This window comes from Eptatretus burgeri, chromosome 5, assembly GCF_056783735.1.
Source record: "Eptatretus burgeri isolate ZD-2024b chromosome 5, Ebu_testis_v1, whole genome shotgun sequence".
In the NCBI taxonomy this organism is placed as follows: domain Eukaryota; kingdom Metazoa; phylum Chordata; class Myxini; order Myxiniformes; family Myxinidae; genus Eptatretus; species Eptatretus burgeri.
Window position 1 is genome coordinate 70249600 of NC_140965.1, and position 22570 is coordinate 70272169.

At 43.2% G+C, this 22570-nt stretch overlaps 1 protein-coding gene across 1 annotated transcript in view; it reads right to left on the reverse strand.

Annotated features, from left to right (window-relative positions):
• Positions 1-1359: 1359 nt before the first annotated feature.
• The window catches only part of DSN1 (DSN1 component of MIS12 kinetochore complex), a 187040-nt gene continuing 165829 nt past the window's right edge, over positions 1360-22570 (reverse strand). Inside the window, exons 11-13 of the mRNA XM_085882345.1 lie at positions 20390-20537; positions 19683-19770; positions 1360-2054 (exon numbers count right to left, since the gene is read on the reverse strand). Coding sequence (XP_085738471.1) covers positions 1957-2054; positions 19683-19770; positions 20390-20537 — 334 coding nt within the window. The 3' untranslated portion in view covers positions 1360-1956. The remainder of the gene's footprint in view (positions 2055-19682; positions 19771-20389; positions 20538-22570) is intronic.

Consider the following 22570-nt stretch of genomic DNA (forward strand, 5'->3'; position numbering starts at 1 on the left):
GTTGTTGGCAGATGATGGAAAGTTGCTGGAAAAGGAGGTCTGCAGCTGGAAAACTGGCTGGTGACAGAAAACTACTCTGGTGAGCTGGTAGTGCTCTGCAGACATTTTACTTTATCCATACATTTCTTGCCTTTGGCATGAGACAATATCAGTTTTCCCAATGGAATGGATGTTGATTGACTTTTTGCACAGTTTGCAGAAGGCTGATTTGGGGGATTTCTTTCCCTCTTTTAAACCAAAACTTGAGGAAGTCATCATGAATGCACGAGTCTTGGAAGGTGCACCCAGGTATGATCTGAAAATTAAAAGAATTACACAAACTTGTGATATAAACAGTAACATACAACATGATAACAGGTTGATGTACAAGAAGAAGTTGATGCATAGGCACATGTGCCTCACGACTGCACCAATGCGGCCTCAGCAATTTTCTAACAACTGTCTGCACATGTCTACTGTGTACAAACAAATACAGGTAATTGGCCGCGAAACAAAGATATTGGATGAAATTTAAAAATAGTAAAATAATACCATTCCTTTCACGCTGTAAGGCACATAGGGCTGCCGAGGCAGTTTCATTGGCAAGGAGTATAGTCCTGGAGGGGTCGCCACTATGACGCAGGTTACTACCCAGTACACTGGTACTCATTTCACCAAACTAGAAAGGATAACAGGCTGTCAATCCCACCTGGTGTTAATTCAACGGTCGACAGGAGCTCAAACTCAGGATCCTAAGGTCTCAAGCCAGCCATCTTAACCACGAAGTGAACACTTGGCTTTTTGGATGAAATTTAATATTTAAAAACACACAAACTTACCGTGTAATTGAGACGTGGTCGCTGTGAAGAAATCGTTTGATGCAATGCCAGTTGTGAGACCATGAGGAAATCAGGAAATGGCGCCTTTTGACCGGAAGTGTTGTCCTCTGTAACAAAACCGACCGTTGTCGGACCTTTCCGAATGTCTCACAAATGTTTTCGGATGTTGATGCAAACTGAAAATTTCCACGAGTGGCAAAGTCAAAATCTCAGCAATTTCCTGACTATCATGATTTTAGCCACGTTTCAGCGGTTTTCCCATCCAGGAACACATTTTGAATTTACCAGTCTTTTCCTGTTTTCCCAACAGTGTAAAGACCATGAGAATATATTCCAGTCCATTATTGGCCTCCGTCGGACTTTGGTCTCAATTTTCGTGTCCGCAACCATATCTCAGACGTATATGGACCGATTTTATTTGTACTTGGCACAAAGACTACACGATGGTTTATATATGCACGTCATTTTTTTGCGACATCAGTTCCAAGATGGCCGACTGGTGGCCATTTTAGTTGTTAAAAAAACCCTAATGTCAAACATGTTCTCAACCATTTCTTGGACATGTATTTATTGCTCTTGTTCAAACTTGGCACACAGATAATGAATGATGGCTTACATACGCACATCATTTTGTTTTGCGATCAGATCCAAGATGGCCGACTGGTAGGCTGGCGGCCATTTTAGCGGTACATAAATATCGGCTCGCCCTTTAACTCCATTCAACAAAATTACTAAAACCATGGGGGCGATGACATTTTGTCTTTTGAACTTGTTTGTTGTTGTTTTAGCAAAGGATTATGGGTCTGAGTTTGGGGAGATCAAAGAAGAAACAGTTTGTGTGGGTCTCATCCTGTCATGTTGACATTATACTGTAGTGTGGATGCCATCCACACACCTTTCAAAATAAAAGCTTTCACACTATGGAAGGACTAAAAGTTTTTCGTTTGAACCTCAGGATCAAGTTCATTCTTTTGATTCAAAATAAAACATGAAATGAGCAAAACTTTTTTTTTATCAACATCAAGTCAATCACAAATCAACAAAAAAGTGACACCGAGTAGTTGTATAGAGGAGAAAAATAAAATGACACATATTGCATTTGTAGAATAAAGAGCAGAAGCAGAATCAGCTTTCATAACTATTTCCTGAAAATGGTGAAGAATCTTGATGAAGCATCAGAAGGCGATTGTAGGAGACTGTCCCAACTGGCATCTACTCTGTGTAGTGCTGCATGTCCTGTAAAACAAACAAACAAAAAAAAAAACTACAAACTACAGCAACGGTGAAACAGAAGTGTGGAAAATAGTTGAACCACCAACAATGCTCCTTTGAATTATGTGCACTGAAAGGCCCTTTTCTCAATCAAGGACCAAACCAGTCCCACTTCACCACTTGAGACCAACCATGTGGCTTGTGTCTGATTCATGGTCCCAAATTAGTTCCACCTGGGAGTCAAAAAAATTATATTCGCAGCCAAGCTTGCATCGAGTGAGTATTTATGGACAATAAATTGACTGAATCCATGGATAAAAATATATACACCAGCAAATACAACCCGACGCTTCGCTAATGGGCATTTTAAGGGGTGAGGAGTAATAGTGTAGTAGATAAGTAGAAAAATCGTGCAAATTATGATACACGCATCAAATTTGGCATTTCTGTTCTGCAGGGCTTTCTGATCAAATCTGCCCGATTGGCCATTTGAAAATCCAAATTTTGAAAAATAAAAAAAAAAAACTTCAAAAAAAAATTGAAGTCACAGCTGGCTAAAATTCTTGAAGCGCAAGTGAACATCCCAGACGGAGAACCAAGGGGAGATGCAGTCATCATTGATGGCTCAGCACTTATCAATGCCCTACCTCCACGCACTTCAAAGATATTTGATGACTATGCTAAAGAAGACATCATCACAAAGGTGGAATCTTATGGTGCCAGGTACGAGAGGGTGGACATAGTGTTTGATGTGTACAAGAAGTCAAGTCTGAAGTCCAAGGCAAGGTCGAAAAGGGGGCAAGGAATCAGAAGAAGAGTGACAGGAACCAGTAAGACCCCAAGTAACTGGAGAAGCTTTCTTCGAGATGACAGCAACAACACTGAGCTGTTTCACTTCCTTGCAGAAAAGATGTGTGAAGCACAGATGACAAGCACAGTCATTGTCACAAAAGGAGAAGATGCCATTAGCAACACAAGGAAGTCACTGGATGCTGTGTCTCCATGTTGTCATGAAGAAGCTGACACTCGAATATTTGTACACGCCAGGGATGCAACGACGCATGGGAGCAAGTCCATTATCATTTAGGCTAATGACAAGGACGTACTAGTCATAGCAATATCTGTACTGCCATCCTTACAGGAACGAGGTCTTGAGAACATGTGAATTGCCTTTTGCCAAGGAGCCAAGGCACGATGGATTCCAGTACATGAGGTAGTTTCTGCAATAGGGCCTGAGAAAGCTCGAGGGATCCCATACTTCCATGCGTTCACTGGATGTGACGTCATGTCTGCCTTCCATGGTAAAGGGAAGAAAACTGCATGGCAGACTTGGAACGTCTTTGACGATGTTTCTGAAACATTCACCAATCTCAGCCACATGATCTTGACTTTTTGACTCTCAGCCACATGATCAAGACCACATGATCTTGACTTTTTTGAAGTTTTTTTTTTTTCTTCAAATTTTTCAAAATTTGGATTTTCAAATGGCCAATCAGGCAGATTTGATTAGAACCCCCTGGAGAACAAATGTGCCAAATTTGATGCTTGTATCATCATTTGCACGATTCTTCTCAAAAATTGCTGTTATCTGCCCCACTATAAGAAGGAGGGGAGGGTTAGAGGAGGAAAAGGAGAGAGGGGAGCGAGGAGGGGTGCAGAAAGGGAAGGCAGCATGAGGGGAGGGCAAGGGAAGGCAGAGTGAGGGGATCTCATTTTGACCAATTTCCCTGAAAATATCTGCTGTTCTTCCTCCGATTCAATCGGTTCATCTGACCACATGCTTGTCAAAGTGGACATCTCTCTGGCTGTTATTAGAGAACTCCCTCAGCGGTGTCGAGTCTGGCGTTTCATGAAGGCCGAATGGCATGGTCTTCAAACAGCCATCAAACTTCAAGACTGGTCTCACATCCCTACTTCCTCTGACATCAACTTGTCCTGTGAATTCTTTCAAAGAAACTTGCTCTCTCTCTCACTCATGCACAGATTTATCCCCTCTCGTCTTCAGTTGTCCTACCCTTCCTCACGCCGATGGTTCACTGAAGCTTGTGGCGAGGCAGTTGTCCTGAAACAACTTGCCTTTGCCTCATGGAAGGCTAATCCAACTGAAGGTAATCACATTTCCTTCCACAAAGCTCGAAACAAGTGTGTCTTCCCTCAGGAGAGCCAGAAAACAACATCTTTCTAATCTCAAGTCTGAACTCTCAAACCTGTCTCCCTCCTCCAAATCCTGGTGGTGTCTAGTTAAGTCCATTTCTGGTGGATGTTTTCCCTCCATCCCCTCCCTTACCTCAAATGGCTGCACAGCTGACACGACATGTGAAAAGGCTGAATGCCTAAACTCCATGTTTGCTTCTAAATCAGGTGTGTGTGTGTGTGTGTGTGTGTGTGTGTGTGTGTGTGTGTGTGTGTGTGTGTGTGTGTGTGTGTGTGTGTGTGTGTGTGTGTGTGTGTATATACTAGCAGGGATACCCGTGCTCCGCACGGGAATCCTGTGGATGAAGGTGGATCTGAAGGAGTATATATCAGAGTTAATTGTGAAATTGTAGAGGCTGCCACCATTATTTATTTTTTTTCATCACCACTATAATATTATATTTTGCCCACCATGTTTTATATGCAGAAGACTCGAGTTCAAAAATGTTAAGATTTATTGCCGCATCAGATAAAAAACCATAATGCCTCAACAATGTGAGGCTGGTTTCATGTCATCATTTGTGACTTAATTTATACGTCGGGCAAAACCCAGCCTGGCCCAGCGTATTTGATTTATTTACGTCTGTTATCCTGATAACGTCAAAATTATAACCGTTCTTGAAGTAAGAATTGGGAGACGTGTATTATGAGACGGCATACCTCTGAACGCCTCTGTCGCTGTTGCCTTGCGCGTGCAGTTTGAGAATTCAAATTTGTTTGCTTTCACAGTGGCATGTTTCGGGTTTCTAAGCTGTTATAACAGGAGGCGAATGTGTATGTTTAAAAAGTCAACGAATACGAACATCTTGTATTTCAAAAAACCCGAGCGTTTTTAACCATGAAGCCTTTTGTTATGATTAATACGCCGGCGCACTATTCGAAAGCCATTTTTTTTTAATGGAAATTTTTTTTTATAGATATATATTTTTTTCATTTTTATGGAAAGCCACTTAGCACATCCTGGAGCTGAATGTTAGGTCTTTATGTGTGTAAAGTTTCATCAAGATTGGTTCACTGGTCGAGGAGCTTATTGGTTACAGACAGACAGACAGACAGACATTTATATAGTAGATATATATGTACGCGCGCGCACGCACGCACGCACGCACGCACGCACGCACACACACACACACGAGTTGACTGTCATCGTTTTCCTCAGCAGGAAATTGGTGATGTAACATCAGTCTGAAGAGTTCTCTCCCTTGGTTTGTTTGACAGACTATTTTTACAGTTAAATAAAGCACGTTCCACCAATTCGATGTTTCCACATGTTTAATATGTTCGTTGCATCGTATTCCTGTAGTTGATGCAGTAAAAATAAATTATTTTGCAATTTGTTTGAGGGTAAATCGTATAATGACTGGACGATAGAATACATCTTGCAATGAATGATTCAGTGGTCTTAGTATAGCAAAAATGATCAGTAAGGGACATTGGTCTTAACTTTTCCAGAGGCAGGATTAGTTTTTTGTCATTGTCAAAAAATAAAAACAAAACAAATCTGTGAAAACAACAACAACAAGGTAATAGAGTGAAAGTATAAAATAAAATAAAAATACAAATACACATGAACAGCGTCGAGCTGGCACAACCAAGATATGATATCAATTATTAGAGGGAACAGGTTCAGATAACATTAATTATTACAGGGAACAGGGTTCATGTAATAAAATTCTAGGGAACAGGGTTGAGATAAAATTCCAGGGAACAGGGTTGAGATAAAATTCCAGGGAACAGGGTTCAAATAACAAAATTCCAGGGAACAGGGTTCAAATCACAAAATCCCAGGGAACAGGGTTGAGATAAAATTCCAGGGAACAGGGTTCAAATAACAAAATTCCAGGGAACAGGGTTCAAATAACAAAATTCCAGGGAACAGGGTTCAAATAACAAAATTCCAGGGAACAGGGTTCAAATAACAAAATTCCAGGGAACAGGGTTCAGATCTATGACCATATTTGAAAAATCTAATTGCCATATTTGGTTACATATTGGGTCAAACGGGTTAAAGCTAGACAAGTATTCGTACCTAATGGCATCACAATGGTGGCCGTATCCAAGGTAACATGTGATGAAGTAAAACAGAAAAATTATAAGAAGAGAAGGGTTAAAATACATTCAAGTAAAGGACGAGGAGCATGTGCGAAGGTGAGATTGGGAGAGTTTGCAGTGGGAGAGAACGGTGTGTTAAGAAAGATAAGTGAGACAATGCAACAGGAGGAAAATCATGCAAGTATAACATTTGGTGTGAATGAGCCGGTCACAAATACCACGGCACTGGTTTGTGACACCGATCTGTAGACGTGATGAAAAGCGAGAGGGAGCCGTTCGCAACCTGTCTGTGGCTCGATGCGCCACCATTTCCAGGCAGCTGTTAATGGGATTTGCACTGTTTTGCCATCTCCAGACCCCATACACCCGAATAATGGATCCTTCCCTCCCACATTGGAGGCGGAGGGAGAAGTGCATGGGTTTTGTGACAGAATGAAGAAGAGGGTGTCAGGGGAGGGAGAGGGAGGAAGAGGATGTCGTTTCCAAGTCTCTTTACAACTGCAGTATCACATTGGCCATGTTGCTAATTCAGGTGTGAAGGGATAGAAGTGACAAAGTCGTCCGAGTTATATTATTAATAATAAAGATGATGATGATGAATTACTGTAACTCTGCCAGTCACTAAAAAAAAGTACAGTATACAATGTCAAAGACAGAGGATCAGCATGATCTTTGAATATACCATCATCAAATACTGTCTCTACAATTAAAGGATGTATACAATCCAAGATCCGAATAAAAAGGAATATTAAGGAGACTGCACCAGCCTAAATGTGCTTGAAACAGCCCCCTCACATGTTGAATTTACAAAACCTCATTTTCCTGTTGCCTTTTCCACTCTGGAAGAAGAAGAGCTTGTGTAGTTGCCTCGGTGTCATAAAGCAGGTGAGGTGTTCCATCCATCCATCCATTAGGATCATACTCTGTGGAGAGCGTTGGTGCTGCCGAAGCAGTCTCCTTGGCTATTGGACACAATCCTGGACGGGTCGTCATTCCGACACAGGATACCAGCAAGCTGGTACTCATTTTGCCGACCTCGGAAGGATAACAGGCAGAGTCAACCCCACCTAGTATTAATTCAACAGCCGACTTGAATTTGAACTCAGGATCCGAGGATCCAAAGCCCGCCACCCTCACCATTAAGCCAACACGAGGCATAGGTGAGGCATTGTGGGGAACAATATGGCTGTTTTCAGATGAAAATATCACACACATTCTTTTTTAACAAACATTAAAAAAAAATTCAAAATGTACAAAACTTACAGTCTTGTTTATTTCAATTCCTTCACGTCCAATTCTTTATCTAAATAATATTGCTGTCTGTCCATATTCTGTAATCCGGTTCAGTTTTGAAATTGTTTTTCTGACCCTCCACAACATTCCTCAGCCAACTTTGAAAAGGAACAAACTCTTACATATTGAAAGTGCAGAAAATTCTTCATTAGGATAAAATGTTATTCTCCTCCACTTTCATATGAAATCCTTGCCATTCACTCCATCCAGCAGAATGAAACCCTTGTAGACGTGCAAACGCCACCCGTCAGGTTCAATGAGTCTTCGCGTAGCACGGTGCGACGGCAGCTTTTGCACCCGGGATTTTACAGATATGGTGTTGAAAGCTTGATGAGGGGGTACCGGCAACATGCTGGGAGAAACATCGTGATAAAGTCGCCTCCGAGCTTTCTCGACAGGTAAAGCGATCATTCATCGGCATCGACATGGCTCGCGGCAACGTTGTAACGAAGCGTCACAAAAGAGACGACATTTGAGGGATTGAGGCAAAGAAAGACGAGCGGAAGCAAAGCAGCGGCTCGGAGCAGATGGCGGCCAAGCACATAAAGCACGAGGATGGAAACTACCAGATACGATTCGTTTTCAGAATGTTTGCATTTTCAAAAACCTGTATTTCGACTTGAGGTGTGAAACGCTGCCCATTCATCATGCGGTGAACCACAGAGGTGCTGAGATATTGAAGACGGTGAAGGGGTGCACGTTGTGTGCCGGGTTGAAACGCGGCAGCGAGCAGCATTTGTGCTTGTCAAATACTTAATTTATCTCAATTCCTCTTTGTCAGCTTGTCACCTTTCATCGCGCCCGTAACACAAAGAGGGCCATCAATCAGGCTTATCCTTAGGCGTAAAACAACACCTTTTCCATGTTCGATATCCAGGAATCAATTTAACATCGGCGAAGCTAATTCGCTGCTGAACACAGATTCAAAAATATTAAAGTCTGCAATCATTTTTAATCAAAAACTCCCTGTAAATCCATTAGGGCGATGAAAACCTTGCTCCATAGGACAATAATTTGAGTAAAACTCCCATACTAACCTTTGCACACACATCTCTTTTCGTTACATACCCATGAAATCACCGATTCCCTTGATCACTCGACGCGGTCCAAAGATCGATATCCTCCATGCTCTCATATCTAACCGATCAAGTGAACCTGAAAACCAGCGAGCATGTTTGTACTGAAGATACATCCGCTTTCACCGAGCCAACTCAAAAAGGTCGTGCATGGCATGGATTTGGCCAGGGAGAGTGAAAGGTTATTTTACCATTCGGCATTTTGCGAAAGTATTGAACAAAACAATCAGATGGACATCGACTCAGATTTTGTCATATCTAAAAATAAAAAATAGCTTATTCTTGATTATTTTTTTTTTAACTTGAGATAATTTTATTAACTAAGAGCATATTTATCGTTGAATCAACATGATGTACCTGCAAATAAAGACCAATTATCAAACCAAAATATAAAGCTTGTATCACGAAACAGAGCAAGAAATTATTTGTGATCAACTACCTTACCAGGAAGCATAATTATCGAACCTCTGCCTTGAGCACCCCTACATGAAAGAGTTTACATAAACAGTGCCTTCAGAAAGTATTGTTACGGCTGTGGAAATTCGCAAACCACCATTCAGGGCCCGTAGGTGAGATATCTCTAAGTACATGTGTAGTTAGCCCCAAACCCATTGTATAGAGGGAATTTATGTGATTCATCCGGGCTGCGACGCTTTGAGATAGCCATTTTTCTGTTCTATCTCTATTTTGAACCAACCACGTCTCAACCGCCATCACACAACAACCACCTTAACCACCACGCCAGCCATCGTCACCAAAGGCAACCACGCTCCAACCCTCAGACAACAACAACAATGCCAACAGCGACAACCTTTACCTTCACAACTCGCTCCCAAATCATCGCATCACCGCCATTCCCAAACGGCTCCATAACCATCAAACCACCACCGAAAACCCTCCACCACCTTCACCTCTCTCCTTCTACGGCCATTCCTGCACCACCTGTGAATACTGAGCGTCGGGCTGTCTCGGGGTCGTTCGGCGATTGGTGCTGAACGCACCGAGCCGCGAGCGCAAATAGCGGCCTTTCCGAGGGAGAATTCAGATCAAGAACGCTACACACCCACTTCCCCTCCGTCCAATTAGCAAGCGCGGGGCGGCTTGGCCCTGCCTCCAGGCGCGTCTGTGCGAAATCAATATATGCAAATTCTAGGATCAAGGGAGATTCACGCCCCCTTTCCTCCGACCAATGGGCGAGCGTGGCTCCGCCCCTGAGGTCATCCTGATCCAGATATTTGCATATTAGCTGCTCCTGCCGGCCTATAAGAAGGCGAGCGCAGGGCGAAGTCAGTTGAGTCGGGTGGGAAGTCAGTTGAGTCGGGTGGGAAGTCAGTCGAGTCGGGTGGAGAGAGAGTCGAGTCGGGTGGCGAAGTGATCGGTGTGGCAGGAAGAGTCGAGTCGGGTGGCGAAGTGATCGGTGTGGCAGGAAGAGTCGAGTCGGGTGGTGAAGTGATCGGTGTGGCAGGAAGAGTCGAGTCGGGTGGCGAAGTCATTGGAGTGTCATCGAGTTGGGTTCTGGAGTCGGCTGAGAAGAGTTGTGGGAAGAGGCCAAGGAGCTCGGGTCCGAGGCGAGAAGGACGGCGGTCGGCGACAAGGTCGCGGTGTGGGATCGCTCGTCGTGGGACCCAAGCCAGCCAGCCATTGTCCCTCCCCCAGGGCATCAACAATTCCCCCTTTCCCCCGCGCTGAGATAGTGCAACAAGGGGGCCCCGTTCCCACCCCACTCCAAACGTCGTGCCAACAAAACCCGCCAGGGAGCACGGAGTTGGGGCACAGCCACGCGGCCACATCTGCGGCTCGTCCGCCAACGCGTCACGAGGACGCGGGTAGGACCCCCCCCCCCCCGGTCTTGCGGCTTGGCCGCTCCTTCAGGTCATGCGCACATATTGGCCTACAGGCCCGTCTGCCCCCTTGTCTATGAGGGTGGCTTCTTTCCTTTGCTTTTGAGTAAATGTGTGTTGGCGCCGTCTGTAAAGTAGAATTGTATAAGTATTGCCATGTGTGCGCGTAGTCGGTAGTAACTCTGCGTCGTTGTTGCTTTTGGTTTTGTTGCTATATGTGCATTTTGACTGTTTGGCTGTATATGTGTGCTTTACGTGTGCCGGGAAATAAATGTGCTTTGTGTGAACCGTTTTCCCGTTTCGCTTCGTCTTTTCTTTATTGACCCTCCATCCTGCTTCACGTAAAGGGTTCGTAGTGGGCTTAATACGCCCGGTAATTAATCGGAACCGTCGAGGCCGACGATAACACCGCTCGATTATCACTGTAGCACGGAATGGACCGCTTAAGCGGTTCGTGTCCGGAGTCGGCCTGTGGCGTGGTACGATCGCCCGGTCGACCATCCGTGCAGGTACTTAGGTCGATCGAATTTGGCGAGCAACCCTATCCTGCGCGGATGGGCAATTGGCACGGTCGTGGTGGGGTTAAACCCCCACCCGTGACTAGCTCCTGGCGTTGTTCCGAGAGGGTCACGACTGAATTGTCTGTCCGGTGGGCGACGTGCCGCGATCCGAGTTACGTGGCCGTCCGCACGCCAGCGGGCGCGAATTTGCAACAGTATTCACACTCCTTGACTTTTGTCATATTTTGTTGTGTTACTATACAGCCTGAATATAAAATGTATTATATTTAAATTTTTTTGTCACTGATCTACACAAAATACCCCATAATGACAAAGTGAAAACATATTTTCAGAATTTCTTTTTTACATATTAATTAAAAATGGAAAGCTGAAATGTATTGCATCAATAAGTATTCAACCCCTTTGCTGTGACACATTGACACTCCAAATTGAGCTCAGGTGCATCTTATTTCCTTTCATCATCCTTGAGATCTCTCTCCAACTTGAATGGAGTTTACCTGTGGCCAATTTAATTGACTGGACATAATTTAGAAAGAAACACACCTTTCTGTATAAGGTCCCACAGTTGACAATGCATGTCAGAGCAGAATATCCACCATGAAGTCCAAGGAACTGTCCATAAATATCCGAGATATAATTGTGAGGAGGCATACATCTGGAGGAGGGTATAAAACAAATTCTAGAGTGTTGAACGTTTCCAAGAGCACAGTGAGCTCAATCATTAGGAAATGGAAAGAATATGGAACTACCAAGACTCTTCCTAGAGCTGGCTGTCCAACCAAACTGAGAAACTGGGCAAGAAGGACCTTGGTCAGGGAGGTGAGCAAGAACCCAATGACCACTCTGACAGAACTAGAGTTTCTTGGCTGAGCTGGGAGAACCTGCCAGAAGGACAACAATCTCTGCAGCCCTTTACAAATCAAGGTTATATGGGAGAGTGGTCAGACGGAAGCCAGTCCTGAGAACTAGCTACATGACAGCATGCCTGGAGTTTGCAAAAAGGCACGTGAAAGACTGAGAGCATGAGGCAAAATATTGTGTGGTCTGATGAAACATCCATCTAACACCATCCATCGCGTGAAGCATGGTAGTGGTAGCATCATGCTTTGGGGATGCTTTTCAGTGGCAAGGACTGGGAGACTTGTAAGGATAGAGGGAACCATGGATGGAGCCAAATACAGGCAAATCCTTGAGAACCTGCTTCAGAGTGCAAAAGAGCTGAGACTGCAGTGAAGATTTACATCCCAACAGGATTTACATCCCAAGGCAAAGACAATACAGCCAAAGCAACACTGGAATGGCTTCAGATCAAGAACATGAAAATCCTTGAGTGGCCCAGCCAAAGCCCAGACTTGAATCCCATTGAGAATCTGTGGAAAGACTTGAAGATTGCTGTTCACCGACACTCCCCATCGAACTTGACAGAGCTTGAGCAAATCTGCAAGGAAGAAAATCCCCAAATCCAGATGTGTAAAATTGATACAGACATACCCAAGAAGACTCAACGCTTTAATCGCTGCCAAAGGCGCTTCTTCAAAGTATTGACTCAGGGGCTGAATACTTGTTGATGCAAGACATTTCAGATTTTCATTTTTAATTGATTTGTAAAAATTTCTAAAAACTTGTTTTCACTTTGTCATGATGAGGGTATTTTGTGTAGATCGGTGACAATTTTTAAAAAAATTTAATCCATTTTAAATTCAGGATGTAACACAACAAAATGTGACAAAAGTCGAGGGGTGTGAATATTTTCTGAAGGCACTGTACGAACAGATCAAACCCATCAATTTGAAGTAATTTTTGTTTCGAAAAAAGCAAAAAAAAAAAAGCAATCAAACGTTATACCATTTATATTACCCTCGACATTCAGAACTTCCTACAGCTCGGTTACCAGCTTCAAGGTCCATGACACGTAAGCCTTGATTTCACATTGAGCGTTTCGACCAGTCTTACTTATCCACATACAATTTAAAAACACCATGTATGCTCCACACATCTCAACTATAATTCTGGGGTGCTTCAGGTTCGAGTACATACAGAGTGAAATTACGAAGACAAACCGACAGCACAGCAGAGTCATGGCACAGAAAACAATCTTCAAGAACTATCTGCTTAAACCATTGAATGTTGCTCGACCTCTTCTCCTCAAGCATATCTCATTCCCAGTAATTTCTCCCCAGCACACAATTTTGTTTTCCTTCTGAAATACATTCAAATCACGTCATATGGAAGGATCTGACTTTGGGGGGGGGGGGCAATGTTCGAACAGCTGTTTACATATCAAAGGTTCAAGCAATCTAAAGTGATGTCCACAGTGAACTCTCACTCAAGGATTTTCTTCTGTTCCAGGAAAATTGCACACCTTTCAGGGATGGCGTCCACAGGTTTTTGGCCTATCGTGCCCAACTCATCCATTAATTTATGCATCGAGTTAAATGATTCCACACTGTAACTGATAGTGACTGATCAGGAGGATTTTAATTTTGTTTTTTCTTTTTCTCCCTTGTGACAAACCTTCACACAGCAGATTAATGCCAGAAATCTAAGTTGATATCTTCATACAGATCTCTCAAATCTTTGACAGGCTGAGACAAGCAACCCCAATTGATAAACTTCGTTTTCTTAATTCAACTAATCCATGTGTTCTACCAACCCCCCCCCCCCCCCCCCACACACACACACACACAGAATCCTCACTCTAAGGAGTAGTGTCTTTTAAACAGCTCTCTTCTTCATTTGTACCAAAAAAGGAACAACCTTATACATTACCATAACAGACTTGATTCCCTACCAAAAGCATTCCCCCCCCCCCCTTCAATTAACAGGCAAGCCATCCTCAGCACTCCAGTGATGAAGAGAAAAACAAATGGTAAACTTGAACAACCCAACGGATTATTACTTAAGCATTGTCACTTGATCATCTTTGGGTGAAAGGCCTTAAACAACGACTCTACAGCTATTCCAATCCACTCACCTAGCTGTTCTTACATTACATGGCACTCTCTCTTTCTCATTTATGTTAGTTTAAATCAAATGGTGCTCTCATATGAGAGACGTTCATGCTTTAAAAAAAAAAAATAATAAACCTGTTCCTCACAGCAACTACAATCAATTATTGAACAGTAACAGTTATTCTGAAAGCATTATATTGCAACAGGAATGGTTTTGCTATCCTGAACTGGCTGGAGATAAACTCAGCAGGCCACCGAGCAGTAGGGGAGGGCTTCGATGAGATCGCGTCGAGTCAAAACTAAAAAAGGAACAACACAGTGTACAAACGACCCGTTGATATTTAGACGCAAATATGGCTGAGCGCGTGCTTATTCAAAGCACGTGCTTAGTCAATTTAAATAAGCGGGAGGATCGACTCAGAACCAAAAGCAAAAACCCATCAATTATAAAAAGAATTAGGCTTGATGAATAATAAATAAAGGATGGGGAAATCATCACAGGTAACGAGGGAATGTGTTGGCGGAGAGAGACGAGCTTATCTCGAAATACAAATGATAGACTTGCCGACTTAAAACGAATCCTTAAATACACAGACACATAGGAGGATAGAAAGACAGGGGAGAGAGAAAAGAGAAATAAAATGGGGATGATTCTGTCATTGTGTCACTTGAATGACATCCAACACAGAGAGCTTGTGAGTTGGCAGGCCACGTTGGTTGGGGGAATCTCCCAGGTGAGACCAATTCGTGCGACCAGCACGTTTTGCAAACCTCTCTCAGCAAACCAACTCTCTGGAGCATTCCCCGCACTGGCACCTGTCCCTGTTCTGATTGTGGGAGTGGGCGTCAGTCCAGAAACGTTGAAACCTTGAGCTCAGGACTCATGATCACGTTATAAGATTGCAATCCCTGATTGGAACAGCAGGCCAACCACTCACAGCCCTCAACAGGCCATGCCCTGGCATTGAAACCATCTAATGAAGACGAGGCTTGGGTCTTGGTGATGCCACGGGACTCAACACCCAGAATACCCACATGAAATATTGGGAAAGTATAAGAATGATAAAAACAAAAAATAACTAGAAGGCACTCTGAAGAGCGCAGACCTCCGCCAGGATGGTTAGTTTACATTTTGTATCCCACTGATAGGCTGGATCTGGATTGTGACCTGAACTAAAATTTAATCGGCTTCTTCTCGTCACCTAATCAACTCATCCGCCAAAAGTTTCTTCCAAATCTGTACGTAACTATTTCAGATATTGTGCTATATATCGGTTTATCCCCATCACTCAATGGTGAAGAATCACTTAAAAAATTATCAGATCCGGATCCAGATTCGGATCTTCGCCAAAATCGAATCAATTCTTCCTTGTCATATACCAAATCTGTCCACCAAGTTTCATCCGAATCCGTCTACAACTTTTTGAGATATCCTGCACACAGACAAATGGACAGAAAGGTGGTGAAAACATAACTTCCTTCACCTTCAGTGGCAGAGGTAATAAACACGTGTACTGTCGGGGCCCCGCTATTTGCGGATTCACTCTTCGTGGACCCTGTGTATCCGCGGGTCATAAAGTGGGATCTGCTTCGACTTTCGCGCTTCGTGTATTTGTGTATTTTTATTTATTTATTTTTACACTTCAGGACTGGTCTCCCATATCCACCTGGGAAATTGTAAATCGACCAACATCACAGCATTACATTAAAAAGGTGCAAAACCAGATCCCCTTCACTACAGCCCAATTAGCTAACTGTAATTGCAGTCATCAACAAGGTCATGGAATCTATCATCACAGTTCACATAAAACCATTCCTTTTCTCCAACAGCCTCATCTCAGATCATCAATTCGGATTCGGACCTGGTCACTCCACCTTGGACATGCTGCTTCTACTTTCCCAACAATGGTGGAAACCCTCAATATCAGACATGAGATCAGGGCCTTTTTTGTGGACATACCTTAAGCTTTTGATACAGTCTGGCATCATGCCTTGCTCTCCAAACTGTTTGCGTATGGAATCAAAGACCAACTCCACTCTTAGAGTGCTCACTTCCTCCATTCTCATAGTCAACTTGTGGCTCTCAACAAATCCCTTTCTTCTCCTCTCCCTGTCAAGGCTGGAGGACCCCAAGACAGTGTTCTAGGGACACATCATATTCATAATCGTAATCAATGATCTCACTGACTCTCTGGAAAATCCTTATTATCTCTTCGCTGATGACTCCACTCGCTGCCATGAGATCCCTCATCCCTCTGACAGACAGGCAGCAGCCTCTTCCCTCTCCTCAGACCATGACAAAATCACAAAAGGGTCAAACACAATTTTGCTTATGCATCCATATTGTCCACCCTTTGTGTTCAACTCTACCACTCATCATTACCTGCATCCCTCGTTTGTCTGTCAATGTCTTTATTCTCACTCCACCCTACTTTTGTTGCTTCCCCTTTCTCCTGCTGTTCCCTTTGCTATGTTGTGTCTTGATTTGTTCTCTGTAATCGCTCTTCCACAAACCGAGACCATGCAAGAATTTCTTTTTTAAAAGAATGTCCCAACATTCGCGGACCTCGACATTCGTGGACCTCGACATTCACGAACCTCAACATTTGCAGACCCTGATATTCGCGGAACCCGTCATTCGCAGACCCCGACATTCGTGGACGCTGACATTCGCAGCATTTTTTAGGAACGTATCCCCAGCAAATTGCTGGGTCCAACAGTATATCTCATATATTAAGCTCATGTAACCACTGAGTGACTCACTGAGTCACTGGTATTAATTAATGTTCGGTACCTTCCGGGTGATGTAGAAAGCTGAAATTTTGTGTGCTGACTGACATCAAAATCGATACACCGGGAAAAATCATGGAGAGCAGCCAAAATTGAAAATATAAATAATTGAAAATAAATAAAGGAAAAAATAAATGGGAAAAATTAATGGAGGTCAGCAACCCAAGACAATGGGGAAGCAGGGTAATTTTACATGCTGATGGACATCACAGCCGATACATCACAGCCAAGGGGGTCTACGGGGGTTGCCCCCCAAAATAGGTATTTGCCTTCTCAGAAACTACACATGCAATTCTGATGAAACTTGACCACAACCTTCATCACCGGTGATGTAAAAAAGTTTGTTCATGACATTCGAAAAATCGGGGTCTCCGGAGGTGTAAGGGGGGTGGGTGGTGTGGATTGTCCCACAAAATATGTAATTGCTTTTTTCTCTGAAACTACACACACAATTTCAATGAAACTTGACTACAACCTTCATCACCAATGATGTACTAAAGATTGTTCACACCATTAAAAAAAAAAATCAGGGTCTAAGGGTGTCTATGGGAAGGGGGAGGGGTTGTCCCCAAAAGAGGTATTTGCTTTCTTCTCAGAAACTACACACACACAATTCCGATGAAACGTGACCACCGCCTTCATCACCCGTGATGTATTCAAGTATGTTCAATACATTAAAAACAAGGACAAATGTGTCCATGTCCTAAAGATTTTGTCGGCAAAAAAAATTTACTTTTTTTAAAAAAAACAACAACAACTTCCGATATTTCATCACATGCCTTGATTAAGCCAATAGCGAGACCAGTCATAATGTATTTATATATTTACGATATGTATATATATATATATATATATATATATATATATATATATTGTATTTACGAAATAAATAGTGTATTTACGAAATTACAATACGATAAATGGAATAATCTTTAAATAGTAACGTGAACTTTTCGAAACTTTAAAGCAAATGTCCGAATATATTTAAAAGTTCATGATAGACGCTCTCAAAAGGCACCGTCTATGTGAGGATGTGTACAAGTGCTCAGTATTTAAGGAGATCCGGATCTTGTATATACAAGAGCCGAGTCCTTGAGATTAAGGTTTTGTCTTCACATGAAGAAGAAGAAGAAGAAGAAGAAGAAGAAGAACAACAACAACAATAACAACGCCGAGCTCTCTATGAGCAGCGTTCGCTACGCGAGACACTGCTAAAAATTGGAGTCGACGGGATTATATATGGGGGTTGCCCCCAAAATATGTATTTGCTTTCTTCTCTAAAACCATACACACAAGTTGGATGAAACTTGACCACAACCTTTATCATCCGTGATGTACCAAAGTTAGGTCATGGCATTAAAAAAACATTCCACAGGTACTTACTTTCTTCTCCGTTACATATTTTGCGGGTCATCCATGCCTTAATGAGGTTGAGGACGTGGAGAGATTCACTGACCTTGGCAGTGATATTCAAGTCTCTGCTGGCTGTGAGTCAGGTCAATAGACGTCTGGGTCGGGCCTGGGGAGTCATGGATTCACTGGATCATGGGGTGTGGCGCTGCCAGTACCTGTGCGGGAGGACGAAAGTCTGAATTTTCAGGTCCTTGGTGCTTCCAGTCTTGCTCTATGGATGTGAGACTTGGACTCTGACCAAGGATCTGAGATGGAGACTGAATTCCTTTGGTACCAGGTCTCTTCGGAGAATCCTTGGCTATCACTGGTCAGACTTTGTATCCAACGAGTGGTTGCTGAGAGAGACTCAAATGAGATTTGATACCTGCATAGTCCGTGAGCGTCAGCTGCGGCTGTATGGACATGTGGCTCGTTTTCCTGACGCTGATCCTGCTCACCAGATTATCTCAGCGAGGGAGTCTCGTGAGTGGAGGAGGCCAATGGGCCGATCAAGTGCGTCGTGGTTGCAGCAGGTTGATCGGCATCTCAAGGAGATTGGGATGGGCCAGGCATCTGCCTGGGGGATGGCCAGACGGAGGCCCCTGGAGTGCCGGCGGAAAGTGAACGCAGCGACGCGCTGCTCTGGCGCATGCTCCCATACCTGACCTGACCATGACTTAAGTGGTTCCCTGGTTATCTTACCCAGCCACTACCAGGTGAGTGCCCAGGGGTGTTGCCCCTATGTTTTCTGTTTGGTCTTCAATCCAAACATTAAGTGCTTTGTTCATCCTTTCAATATGAGGATCACTTGGCTGGAATGAGCCTTTTGCAATTTGCTGGCAGAAACCCTTACACGGAAATTTGACTTATGTTTACACACAGTTGATTCATTGATCCTGTAATGGCGGCTCACAGATGCCGCACTTTTACTTCTTCCGCAGTATCTAACAACTCGATTTCCTCGCACAATGTCAAAACCTTTCTCTGCCTTTTGGCACGATTAGTTTTGTTCATCGTTTTATGTTTGGGCACCATAATGAACTGTTGTGTGTCTCCTAGATCTTGTAGATCTAGTATTACAGGATCTCTCTGGGTAGTTTCCTGTTTGATGAAGATTCATCATCGTTAAATTTAGCTTCATTCACGTCTGCTGGTCTGATGACTACAATTAACGGTGCGCTCGAAACAAGAAAAGGCTCATAATGGGAGGTAATCGTACACGCAGACACAAACAATGACTCAGCTCAGCTCAAAAACCACCATTGGTCGAAATTAATTACCGCGATAATGAAATATGAACACAATACATTGCCTGCGATTGGGAGAAACGCGCGATGTTGGAGGGTTTACTGTATAGATTCATAATGCTTCGCACATTCCATGACAAAATAATACATATCCTTCATTTATCGGCATGATAACTGACACACACACACACACACACACACACACACACACACACACACACACACACACACACACACACACACACACACACACACACACACACACACACACACACACACACACACGTTTTACTTACGCAGCGAGCCAGTGGTGACCTGAAGGTACTGCCCTGCCTTTGCAGTCACATGCAAAAGTTTGTTTTGGCAAGACTGCAACCTGTCAATCTGCACACCGGGCAGAGAGGAATTGCGAGGTTATTCCGCTAGGATTTAATTTTCATTGAATCACCCTACCTGTGCACATGTCCACCTGTGTCTATATTGTCTGCATGAACAACCATAAACCAAAACCACAACTATCTAATTACTTGCTTGTCATGGTTGTAAATGTGTGGGTATGCAACAACAACAATCTCTGGCCCATGTACTCAGCACGGGTAATTGTTTGTTGATGAAATGTCAAGTTGAACAATGAAAAGTGAATGAAACAGTTTTGCCAATTACTCATACCTGTATTATTCCAGCTACTGCAGCTCAATCACCACCACACAAACACCCCTATAGGAATTCATCTCACGCTATGATGCTTAAACTGTAACCCATGGCAATAACAGCTTTCGACTCTGATGCACGACATCATGTGCCTTCTGCAGTTAAACAGCTAATTGTGAGGATTAATTTCACAATGAAAACCACATTTCATCAATTTGATGTGTGATGCCAATTATACTCACACGGGCAAAGAGCACAAACAGATTGGACTGAAAAGGTAAATGACTATAAATTTGGTCACATCCATGATCTCTCTCCGTAGTCAAGACCCCACATCACACTACCATCGTACCATAAGCTCAGCAGTGTTGGCCAAATTAGGCAGGCTGGTCAGCAGGGCTTCGTAGTCGGGCTTTTTGGCCAACACGGACGCGAGGTCACCAACGCCGCTCGACGAGGATGGCCCTGGTTCCACCAGACCTGGATCCTGAGCAGCCTGGCTGTGCACAAGCAAATAAAACGAGAATAGCAGCTGCAGAAGCACTGTGCAGGATAAAGGCTTTTTCACATACTACTGGGAAATGCGTGCTGAGGTACATCGCATAAATTGTATTACAAATGATCCGACACTCCATAGTAGAGCTTATTTACACCAGTTTACTCTATCCATTGTGAGATGGATAGATTCCAAAGGTGCTACCTTAAATATGCAGCGTGTTTAAGAGGTGAGTAGAATACATGCTCCATTGTTATGTGTAAACTATTAAAGTTACTATAATACTATTCCAATGAAATTTTTGCATGGGCAGTATTAGCAATCTGAGAGATATCACTATCATTTGGTGTGAAATGCTCTTTTAATCCAGAATTACCAGCTAAGTTGCATTAGTTGTACACTTTTGAAATAAAAGGAAGTTTAATTGTTCGAGTGCTGTTGGCCATGATCGTGGTCTCACAGGAACGCACTGTTGGCCATGATTGTGAACCGCCTTACTGTTCAACAATCTGTATTGTTTGTTCCTATTCAAGCGTTTGTTCCTCGGCTTGCTTCTGTGGTTCCCTGAAAACAGTAGAAATTTTATTCAGTTTTGCCTGAAAAAAAATACCATATTTTTGTATTACATACGGGAAAAATTCAGCACTCTAACAGTTATTAATCAACCCCCTCCCCCCCTCTCCTTCCCCTGCCCCCCAAAAGTAAGTGTTTGGTACAAAAGTAGGAATAAAAAACATAGTGGCAATACCCCTGGGCACTCGTCTGGTTGTGGCTGGATAAGATAACCAGGGAACCACTGGTAGACAAGGATGACCCACAAAATATGTAACGGAGAGGAAAGTCAATACCTATGGTTTTTTTTTTTTTAATGCCGTGAACAAACTTTGGTACATCATGGGTGATAAAGGTTGTGGTCAAGTTTCATCAAAACTGTGTGGTTTCAGAGAAGAAAGCAAATACATATTTTGGGGGACACCCCTCCCCTTTCCACACCCATAGAGCCGGATTCTTCTAATATCATGAGCAAACTTTGGCACTTCATGGGTGATGAAGGTCTAATCAACCTTGGTTGTCGTTCATCGAAATTGTGTGTGTGGTTTCAGAGAAGAAAGCAAATACATATTTTGGGGGACACCCCTCCCCTTTCCACACCCATAGAGCCCGATTCTTCTAATATCATGAGCAAACTTTGGCACTTCACGGGTGATGAAGGTTCTAATCAACCTTGGTTGTCGTTCATCGAAATTGTGTGTGTGGTTTCTGAGAAAGCAAATATTTATTTGGAGGGGGCAACCCCCCTCCCCTTCTGCGTAGACCCCCCTCAGACCCCGACTTTTTTTTTTAATGCTGTGAAAAAATTTTGGTACATACAAGTGATGGACGTTGTAGTAAAGTTTCATTGAAATCATTTGTGTAGTTTCAGAGAAGAAGTTGAAAGTATTTGTGGGTGGACAAACTGACAGACAACGCGCCATCCCATAAGCTCCCCGGAACTATGTTACAGGTGAGCTGATAAACAGGTTACTTGATACAAAAGACATTAATTGAACATCAATGAAAAAAGGGAATTATCCGAATTACTGACATCACATATTCAAGACGAATAACCTTTTCTTTAATTCAATGAAGGGTGATCTTTATTCGGTCACTGTACACAGGAAATGAAGACATTCCTTATTTAGCTACTGTATACAGAAAATGTACATGCATTATTAGGTTACTGTACAAACACAGTCATAATAATAATAATAATAATAATCTATCTATAATTCCAGCAATCTCTGTGTGTGTGTCTGTCTGTCTGTCTGTTTGTTTGTCTGCGACCGCCGTTTCTCGACGACCGCCGGTCCGATCCGATTGAAACTTGCCAGGAATATTGCCGGGGCCCCGCAGATGTGCCTTTTCGAGGTTTGATGTCAATCGGACGAGCGGTTCCCAAGTTACGGCCATTTTATTGCTTTTTTCAGTGTTGAAAAGGTGTATATATGGCAGCTGAAGTGTCGTTCCACCTTATCACCTTATCATGCCATTTTTTCT